A 10,533-nucleotide genomic window follows, 5' to 3' on the forward strand; every position below is an offset into this window, starting at 1 on the left:
CCCTAGCCTATCAGTCTCATCAGGGCTGGCTGCATCCTCTTCCTTTGTGGCCTGGCAAGGCTGCCCCACCAGTGGGAAGTGATCAAAGAGCCTGCCACAGAGTCCATATCAGAGACAGCCCCTGTTCCCCTTACTAGGGCACCCACATGGAGACTGAGCTGCCACAAGCTACACCTGAGCGGGGGATGGGGGGTGGGGAGGTCAGTCTAGGTCCTCTCCATGGTCCTTGTTTGGAGCATCAGTCTCTACAGGACCCCATGGGCCAAGATTATTTGGCTTTGTTGTTCTCCTTGTGGAGCTCCTGTCCCCTCCAGGTCTTTCAATCTCATCCTTCTTCCCTAAGATCACTGCACTCTCCCCAAAGTTTGGCTATGAGTCTCAGTATCTGCTTCCATACCCAGCCGGGTAGAATCTTTCAGAGGCCTTCTGTGATAGGCTCCTGTCCTGTTCCCTGTCTTCTCTAACTTCCTGTCTATCCTGTTTTCCCTTCTGAATGAGGATTAAGCATCTTCCCTAGGGTCCTCCTTGTTGTTTAGCTTCTTTAGGACTATAGATTTTAGTATGCTTATCCTATGTTATATGGCTAATATCCACTTACAAGTGAGCATATACCATGTGTGTCTTTCTGCTTCTGAGCTACGTCACTCAGGATGATCTTTTCTAGTTCCATCCATTTGCCTGCAAATTTCATGATTTCCTTGTTTTTAATTGCTGAGTAGTATTCCCTTGTGTGAATTTTCTGTATCTGTTCTTCAGTTGATGAACATCTAGGTTATTTCCAAATTCTGGCTATTAGGAATAAAGCTGTTATGAACATAATAGCCTAAAGGCTGGGAAAGGATTTTCACCAAACCTGTATCTGACAGAGGGCTAATACCAAGAATATATAAAGAACTCAAGTTGTTAAACACCAACAAATTAAGTAATCCAATTAAAAAAATGGGGTACAGACCTAAACAGAGAATTCTCAACAGGGGGATATCAAATGACAGAGAAACACTTAGATGTTCAACATTCTTAGTCATGTGGGAAATGGAAATCAAAATGACCCTGAGATTTTACCTTACACCCATCAGAATGACCAAGATGAAAAGTCAAGTGACAACACATGCCGAAGAGGACATGGAGAAAGGGGAACCCTCCCCCATTCCTGGTGGGAATGTAAATTTGCACAACCACTTTGGAAATCAATATGGCTCTTTCTCAGAAAATTAGAAATAGCACTATCTCAAGATCCAGCTATATGCCATTCCTGGGCATATATCCCAAAGATGCTCAACAGTACAACAAGGACATTCGCTTAGCATTTCTTTTGCTGCATAGTGACTTTTTGAAGGAGGGCCAGATTTTATGTGGATGTGTCTATCTCCTGTGTTAATCTCTACGTCATCTTCAGAGTTGAGCTAACAAGTGGGATGGAAGTGGAGCTTGGCTGTGGAGAGGGACAGAAGGCTTTCCTTTCAGTGGCAGGCTCCCGTGTGAGGAACCGAGATTCAGTACCAGGAACTTGGGGACAGTGCTGGGTCAGGCCACACCAACTTCCTCACTGGGGGCAACTTCAGCAGGGACTGACCAGTTACAGCGGAGCAGTAAAAGTTAATCTTTAACCTGGAAGTCAGCAGCACTTCCGGATGACTCAGTGGTTTGGCTGCCAGTTTGCAGGCCCACACCCCTGGGGAGGTCGTGCCAACTCAAGCCTGACCAGAGAGTCAGGCCACCTTTCTCCAGAGTGGCCAGGACAGCTCAGCCAGGGGCCCTCACACAAGACAACCTCTGCTTTGCCACTGTACTCCACGCGCTTCGGATGCCCAGGAGCTGCTGTGATGCCCAGGTAAACACCACAGGAGACTGTGTCTGATGAGCCGCTGCTGGGGAGGGGCTTCCCTGGCAGGGTGGAGTCCTGGGCCAATTGTCAGCTCTGAACAGAACTGGGTGTGGTGGCTGGTTCACACCTATAACCTCAGAACTCAGGAGGTGGAGGCCAAAGGCTCGAAAGTTCCAAGTCCAAGGCTACACAGTGAGTTTCAGACCAGCTGGGCTCCAGGAGCCCTGCCTCAAACTAACAGCAAAAATGACCAGGACAATTCCAGTCCACTCGGCACCCATGGTGGTTTTCTTATAAGTAACTGCCGTGAGAATCAACGCTGAGAGGGACAGACGACATCTTTGTTATTACGAACAGGAAGAAGGCTTTGGGACACGGTCCAGTGAGAGAGTACCTGCCTGCAGGTGCAAGGCCATTCCTGAATTGGACCTAAAACTGCTTTTCTTTTTTCCTTTGAATTAAAAAAAAAAAGTGAAATTGTTGCGGTTTAAAAGTTCTCCTTGAGATGTGGTTCACAGCGGTTACAAGGACGGGAAATGGTTAAGAGCTGCTGCATGCACGGACGATGGCTGGACACAGAATCAGGACCTCACCGCACATGCTGGGAAAACGCTCCAGCACTGAGCCACAGCCCTGGACCCCGGAGGCCAGGCTTAAGGATTGCAGAGAGAGCCAGGGCAGGAGACGTGCTGAGGCCAGCATCTCGGCAGGAGCACAGCCTGGGAGGAACACCATGCGGTTTTGCACACTCAGCATCAGGTGGGCAGAGCAGAGACAGCCAAGGTAGAATTAGCCTGGGAGGAGGAGGTGCAGACAGCTCTGAGCAGCCTGGATGGCTGCACGCCTGCCTCAACAGAGCGAGGGCAGAGGCGGAGGGCCGTCTGAGGCGCAGGAAGGTGCACATAAGGAAGGGGGCCGACACGGGTGTGCGTCTGGAGGCAGAGCCCTGGGGACTATCCTCAACATACCTGCGCTGGTGAGGGCCTCGACCACCATGCTAGGAGAGGAGGTATGTACAGATGGCAGCGTGTGCTCGGTAACAAGATCATTAAGATTGTGGAGGAGGGGCTGGGGGAGTGCAGCCAAGCAGCAGAGTGCTTGCCTGACAAGCAGGAAGCTGCGGGTTCTAGCCCAGGCCCTGCTAAAAAGGAAGGGTGTGAGGAGGAAAGAAAGAATGTGTGGGCAGAAAACAAACCAACCAACCGGGAGGCACACAGAGAACAGCAGCGCAGAAATCAGGCAGAAACAACATTCAGCAGTCAGGACCAACAGGCACAAACTTTTGTATCTCAGAGCTGGCAACAGGAATGGGTGCTTTTGGCAGCACACACGATAGCAGTGTGGCGTTGGGTGGATTTCACAATGGCTGAGGCCCAGGCACAGGTCCGGCAGCATGGTCTCCAAAGAACACAGAAAGGTGGCCAGCCTGGCACCTGGCTCCAGGATTCAGCTGCAGGGTAGAAGGCCGGATTTCCAGGTACCCTAACCCCACATCACAGCGTGAGCTGACAGGTTAAGTTACTTCCCTGAGAGTTCTTAGTCTGACCATAAACTATAGCTAAAATGAGTGCCGTCCCGGGTTACGGTGAGGGTGAGCGGGCGAGGGAGAACAATGTTCTCCGCAGATGGGCACCAGCTACAGCCATGGCGACTGCCAAAAGCCGGCTGCAGCTGGCTGCCAAGGAATGCTTTTCCTGTAAAGAGTCATGGCCTGCTTGTGGCGCCCCAAAACCAGAAATGGGGACCCAGCAGTGACGACGGCAGCAAACAGTGAAATGAGGAGTGAAAGGGATAAAGCAAGAACGGGTACCTACATCCAGCCCAGCCCGTCTCCACCTTCTGTTTACTCTGCAGACTCGGAAGATAAAGCAGTCACTCTTTCCCTGAGAGGAGGTCTCCACAGGGTTCACAAGGACAACCTTGCATTTCCAACCCTCCTGCCTTCACTCCCGAGGCAAGGAGTCTGCAGGTACACCCTCAGGCTCAAGCACACAGTGTGGGCCCACACAGGCACGTCCCTGCATACCCAGAGTTTTCTGTTTCAAAGACTGAAAATAGTCACACAAGGAGAGACGGGGAACGTGGGGGTGGAAGCAGTTAATTATAATATAAGTATTATAAATATGGGGAGAGACTAAGGAGGTGTGGCTGTCGTCACCCCGTCAAAACACACCCCCAAGACGCTGAGTGCAGGAGGGGGCTGGGCGCCAGCTGTGCTCACACGGCGGCAGTCCAGGTTCCTGCAGGAGACAGCCCAGAGCACCCAGTTGTTGAGGCGCGTGTGCGTGCAGGTGTGAGAGGCCTGAGGCCGACACATGCCTCAATGGCTGCTCACCCTCCGAGCAGAGCAAGCATTCCCGGCTTCTTCAAGGGGGGTCCTACCCCCTTCTCCTGAACCCTGACACTTTGAATCTTAGGAACACCCTCACGTGGCAGGCGGAGCATCATGCTTGAATCGATCAGCTCTAGAGCACACAACCCTCAGAGCTGGGGAGCTGTGAACAGCCCAACGGGTGGGCACAAGCACGGTTAGCACACCTCTGTGCAAGGCTGCCGCACTGGGGAATCCATCCATCACAACGTGGCACACCTCCAGAGCTTGGGAAGAATGCCCTGTGGGCTGTCTGCTCAGTGCCGGGACGTGTACGTGCAAGACAGGTAAAGACAGTGGCATCGTCTTCCGAAGGGGGTGCTGGCATTGCCACCGCACTCACGGTTCCTACAGACAGGAGTGTTTTGACTGCCTGGTCTACTGCTTACTCACTAAACAGGTCTGGTTTGCTCAACACTTGCTGCCACTGTCTACATTTAAAGAAGCTGACCATGTGGTGAAGGAGAAGGGCGGAGAAAGTAGCTAGGAACACTGGCCAGGGAAAGGGAGACAGGGCGGAGGGAATTCTGGAAAGCCAGCCAAAGGGAGTGCTCCCAAAGCCATGGTTCTGGGGCCAGGAGTGCCTGGTCACACAGACCAGCTCAGGAATGCAGCAGGGAGGGCGGGCCATCCCACTCAGCGGGATGTGCTCTGGGATTCTGATGCTGGTGACCGATTCTGCCAGCTCCCAGTTCTGTGATGTCCTGCCTAGAAGGCTACCCTTTATGGCTTAGGTGTAAAATTCCACTTAGAGTTAATGGCCCAGGAACCAGGGGTCTGTTTATACTGGCTTCTGGGCCAATGTTTGATGGCTGCTCGGAGCTGATGTTATGGCCAGGAGCTCTTAACAGTCCCAGAGATCCAGGTGGAGCTAGCCTGAAGTCTGGAAGAGGCCTTAGGCACAGAGGTGGAAGTCAAGCATGGGGTTATCCGCAGTTAGCTTCTGTTAGAATTCCTCGGTACCGACGGTGCACCAGTCAGCCAAGGGTACGGCAAAGCACCAACATTTTGTGCCACTCTCAGCTTTAACCCAAGGAAAAAGATAGACACTCAAAGGTAACTCAGTGAAAAGGAGAAAAGATATTAAGAAGAAGTGTGGCAGGAATGTCATTGTAGCAGAGAGTGCAGTTTGCAGTTCTGAATCCACCACCCTGAAAAGCAAAAAGAAACAGATCCAAGAGTGAAGCCATGGTGTATGCATACATGTGTGTAGGTGGGAACTCTTGGGCATGGTGTGTGGGTGTGTGGGTATGTGAGAGTGTGAGTGTGTGTGTGTGTGTGTGTGTGTGTGTAGGTGGGAACTCTTGGGATATTCCAGGCAGAGGGATAGAAAGGACAGGTGGCTAGGTGATGTCACAGAACAGAAAGCCAGCAAACAGATGGCAGTTGGGGATGTAAAGGAGGAAAGCAGGCCATCATCACAGGCCGGGGACTGTGACCGAGGTTTTTCACTTGGAACTGGGTGATGTGGAAAGCCATGGGGGGGGGGGTGCTGAACAGAAGAGGGACTCACTCCAGCTTCTTTCTGCCTTCCAGCTGCAATGGGCATATTAGACAACTTCTGTCCAAACCAGGAAGGGCACCAGGTGCAGACACAGGCTGAAAGATCGCAAATACTCAGGCCCTCCACGTCTACTCTCCAGGCAACCTCAAAGGTTGGCCCCCAGATTGCTCGCAGCCTCCATTTCTGACTCTGACCACTGACAGGCTACCTTCTGTGGTCACAGAGGGCAACAAGGGCAGCGAATGCTCAGGCAACAGACTGGGGCTGGAAGAGGCTTCTGCATATCCACCAGCTTCATGTTGGATGTAAGGATTGCTATCAGGGATTGTTCCAAGGTTTCAGAGCTAATAAAGAGAAGATAGCCAGGCAGAGAAAGGAAGAGGCAGATACACAGCGCTGGGGCAGAGGACACACAGCTTTGCAGCCACTTGCCAAGTGAAAAAAATGTCAAAGAGGCCACTGCCCACCCAGAGCTCAAAGGAGATGTTAAGACACACAAACTTGGGAGCCCTCTGCTTACCCTGGGAACCTGAAGGCTCTGCTCCAGATGAACCCAGCACAAGGAAGAAAACAACATGGATAGGGGAGAAGGGACAGGTCCTGCAGACCCCCAGGACTAGAGAGCTAGATGATGACACGGGATGAGAAAGGAAGTGAGCAGAGCAGGCCACAAGCAGGTGGGCTCAGCATAGGCTAGAAAGAGCAAGAACAGCCATGGAAGCTACAGAATGGAGACTGCTGGTGGGCTTGGCAGAGCAGGGGCATGGAGACTTTGTGAAAGGGTTCCAGGAAAAACGGGGAGTCAGAACCCCCTGGTTCATTCAGGAGGAGGTCTGACATGCACACGGCTCCAGGTTCCACCCTCAGCAACACATAAAGGAGGCGGTACACAGCCATCATCCCAGAGCTCGGGAGGGAGAGACAGGAAGATCAGATATTCAAGGTCATTCATGGCTACACGGGAAATTGGAGTCTAGCCTGGTCTACATAAGACTGGAAGGGGTGTGTGCAAAAATGGAGACAGCAAAGAGTTTGCTGTGAAAAGAAGGAAAAAGCAGGGAGGTGGAAGGTGAGGAGTAGCCAGGGGAAGTTTCTCCACGACGGAGGACACTAGTAGGATTCAGGACAGCGGAGCTAATCAGCCAGGAAAGATGCAAGGGATGGAGAAAGAACCATTAGTGAGGTCCGGAGCAGGCCAACAAGAACCTGAGCGGCCCCAAGACAACCACCCCCTACTGAAACAGGACCCGGGACAAAACCAAACAAGCCTGAAGGCCAAGAGCAGGTCTCACAGCTATTTAACTAGGATGGGAAATTCATCTTTTTGTTTCTAGATGGGCTATTATTAAACACACATCAGAAGAAAGCCATACACTGCTTCAGTTATGTAGGACATCAGGCTTCTAGACACTTCCTTAAAAGTCCTTTGAGAGGACAAAACAATTACTTTATATACTAATTCATGGCTTGATAAAAACACATTTTGGAATAAGGTCTACTTGATCACATTAAATGTAAGAGATGCAGGGCCTCCGATGGCATAGATAAAAGCACCACACTGATTCGAGTGCCACAAAGCCTGTCTTCCAGGACATGGTGTGATAGCATTTATTTACCCTGGCATTATTAGAAAGTGAATAGTCACTAGCCTTCAATTTTCACGCCAATTGCACGAAAGAGATTCCATTTTCTACAGCATCTTGGATTGAAATTGACTTAGCATCTCAGAACTGTCAAAAAAATTCCTCTTAAAGAAATGGTTTGCTCTATAGAGACGATAAGGCAGGTGTCACCCTCCCCAGGTGGACATGCTATATTCACACTGTAGATGCGCAGAGAATAGCAGCTGCCAGCTCTGTGCCACCTCTACACGCAGGCATCCATACTGCAGGTGTTAGAGGACCCCATTTAAACATTTTAATGAGAAGGACACTTGGAAAATACACATCCAAAGACTGAGCTTATCATTGCTAACAGGTCAACCTGACACTTGCCTTCCAGGGCTAAGAAACAGGAAACCCTCTTCTGGTTTGAATTCAAAGCAGCACATGCTAACTCACCCTTGAGATTTATAGATCCAGAGCTTAGTTCAAGGAAACCTCCCAGGCGTGAGCAATTATAAAAGAAGGTCATTCTCTGTCACAGTAACAATAAAAACAAACAAAAAAAAACTACAGCAAAAAATGTCTCTATTTTAGTTCTTTCCATTTCAATTCATCACTCTGTGTTTTGTCTATAGACGTAGTTTTTGCAAATTTATTTTCTATTTTTTCTTTTTTATCTTTTTGAGACAAGGTCTCATGTATCCTAGGCTGGCTTTGAGCTCACCATGGAGGCAAAGCTGACCTTAAACTTTGCTTTTCCTGCCCATAACACCTGAGCCCTGGGATTAGAGGCATGCACTACCATGCTTCCTTTATGAAGTGCCAGGGACTGGACCCAGGGCTTCAGCGGGTTAGGCAGGCACTGCACCAACTGAGCGACACCCCAGCCCTGATTGTGTATGATTTAACTACCGTCCTTAGATCTCTAGAAGAGTGCACAGTCCACCATCTAAGTTCATCAACGTGAAACTGATCTGCATGGCAGTTAGGCCTGTGCCCTAAAACTCCGCACTGCTGGTTTCTCAATGGCAAAAGACCTGCACTCACTGCCTCCTTAAGGTCCAGGTGAGGGGCTTCCTGGGCGAGTTGGGGGCTGTATACTCCCACAGAGGCAGAGAGAAGCCTTTCCCACCCGAACTAACTGCAGACCAGCCCTCACTGAAGGACTTCCATCTTCAGGCTCCTCCCTCCTCAGGACACACAGTTTTGTCACCCTTGGGAAACAGAAGCATGTGTGTGTACCCGAGACTTCCAGGAGCATGAACAGTGGAGGGATGGAGAGTGAAAGAGTCTCACAGGGCAGCCAGTCTCACCATACACAGGGAGTTGAGCTCCACCACATGGACACACAGCACTGGCCCAGCAGCTCTTCCTAGAAACAGTTCTTGCTGAGCCTTCCCTTTTCCAGCTCGTAGTCCTACGGACAAGGGGGCTACTCCGAAACACAGGGAGAAGCTGCCAATTTTGCCACTTTAGGAACTTAGGTCTTAACTGCTTCTCTGTCTGGATCCTGTAACCTAAGGGACTGTTCCTTCCCAAGAGGCCCCTTCAGCCCCAACCTTTTGGTTCCTCATCTTTGCAACCTCCATTTTATTCCAGTTAGGGAGAAGTCTGCGATTCTTATTCCTTAACCCAGTCCTGCCTCCCAACACAGTCCAGGGTCGTGTCCCCCCCCCGCCCCCACCCCCGTTGCCAATCTATTGAGAGGCCAACCTGGAGCCCTGTTACTGCATTTCATCTCAGAAGCCGTGACTAAAACATATCTGCTCATGATTCCCAGGACCACAGGGCTCTGCTCATCCACTAAGAACAGGGGATAATTAAAACAAAACAAAAAAAAAAAAACCCACACCCACAATTTAAACTGCAAAGCATGAAATCAATATCGAAAGTTCCAAGCTGATTAAAATAGAAACCACTACGTCATCCAGACTCATGGCATAAACATAACATCAACAGCCACTAAGAATTCATTGAAAGTAAATTTATTGTTTGGATTAAAAACACACAAAAAAACAAAACTTTGAGACACATTTCCTGTATCCCAGGCTGGCCTCAAGCTCACTATGTAGTGGAGGGTGACCTTGAACTTCCGAGCCTCCTGCCTCCACGCCCCAAGTGCTGGGACTGCAGGCGCGTGCCACCACACCTGGTGTACAGCGTGCTGGGCCTCTGCGCACAGGAGGCCCGCACCTGGGCCGAGCCCCAGCCCAGCCCCCCGCGCCTGAAAAAACAATCGTGCAGCTGTGCTGCTCAACACAGTTTGACTCTGGCGCGCCGCTCATCTCTTCTCCGGCTTCAGTTTGGCTAGGCTGGGTGAGAAACACGTACAGACAAGGTTAGTAAGCCCAGTGAGGGGCTGACACACACACTTGCCTCTCCCCCAACAGCCCAAGGCGGGTCGTCTACACCACTGCAGTGAGGTTTGAGACCTGACCACGCTGTCATCCTGAGTCACGGTTTTCCAAAGAGCGAGCTCCGGCAGTGTGTCTGATGTCACCCAGTATCAAGGCCGGTCACCTCTGTTTTCTCTCAGACCCACGCCAGGCCGAGTCACCACTTCCAGGTGGCTGTTGTCACCGGAGGAGTCCGTTTTAGTAAGTTTGCAGCAGTATCGAGATAGCCCAGTGAGCAAAGGTGCCTGCTGCCAGCCTTCCTGACCTCAGGACACACCCAGGACACACATGGAGAGAACCTCCACATATGTGCCCACTCACACATACAAAATAAATCAAATTTAAAGAAAGACTGAAGTGTGACTTTTGCTCTTCTTTCCCACAGTGATAGATGGTCACGGTTAGATCTCAGCTGGGCATGGTGGTACACCCCTGCCATCCCAGCACTGGAAGGGCAGAAGCAGGAGGCAGAGTTGCAAGTTCAAGGCCAATTCGGGCCTCATGACAAGAGCGTGTCTTACAAAAGAAACAGAACATGTGTCAATGGGTAATGCTCCTTCCATGTAAGCTCAGCAGCCACATAAACAGCTGGGCTTGCCCGCACAAGCCGATAACCCAGGCTGAGGAAGGAGAGCTGGTGTGGCTGAAACAGCAAGCCCCTGGTCCCAGCGAGAGACACAGGCGAGAGGTGAGGTATGGATACTGAGACAATAAAGAAGCAACTGAAGACACTCAATGTTGACCTTTGGTTCTGTACACACACACACACAGGGGACCCCCAAACTGACACACACACACACACACACACACACACACACACACACACACACACA

The 10,533-nt window shown here is 50.8% G+C and overlaps 1 protein-coding gene and 1 long non-coding RNA gene across 12 annotated transcripts in view; one reads left to right on the forward strand and one right to left on the reverse strand.

Annotated features, from left to right (window-relative positions):
- The window catches only part of Pard3 (par-3 family cell polarity regulator), a 416,186-nt gene that overhangs the window by 151,372 nt on the left and 254,281 nt on the right, over window positions 1–10,533 (reverse strand). For 2 of the 10 annotated variants that reach the window (XM_055617586.1, XM_055617585.1), the window contains exon 20: window positions 9,274–9,616. The exons of the other annotated variants lie outside the window; for them this stretch is intronic. In XM_055617586.1, the coding sequence (XP_055473561.1) occupies window positions 9,586–9,616 (31 nt within the window). In that variant the 3' untranslated portion in view covers window positions 9,274–9,585. Of the gene's footprint in view, window positions 1–9,273; window positions 9,617–10,533 lie in introns of those variants that run through there. 10 annotated transcript variants of the gene reach the window in all.
- LOC129684428 (uncharacterized) lies at window positions 1,662–7,891 on the forward strand. Of its 2 annotated transcripts, none has more exons than XR_008721325.1 (4): window positions 1,662–2,834; window positions 3,680–3,794; window positions 4,243–4,483; window positions 5,733–7,891. It is a non-coding gene; the product is annotated as an uncharacterized LOC129684428 (long non-coding RNA). The 2 variants fall into 2 exon arrangements; XR_008721326.1 differs by having other exon boundaries at window positions 1,662–2,584.

The sequence above is a fragment of the Psammomys obesus genome, unplaced genomic scaffold, assembly GCF_907164565.1.
Source record: "Psammomys obesus unplaced genomic scaffold, mPsaObe1.curated_primary_1811, whole genome shotgun sequence".
Lineage (NCBI taxonomy): Eukaryota > Metazoa > Chordata > Mammalia > Rodentia > Muridae > Psammomys > Psammomys obesus.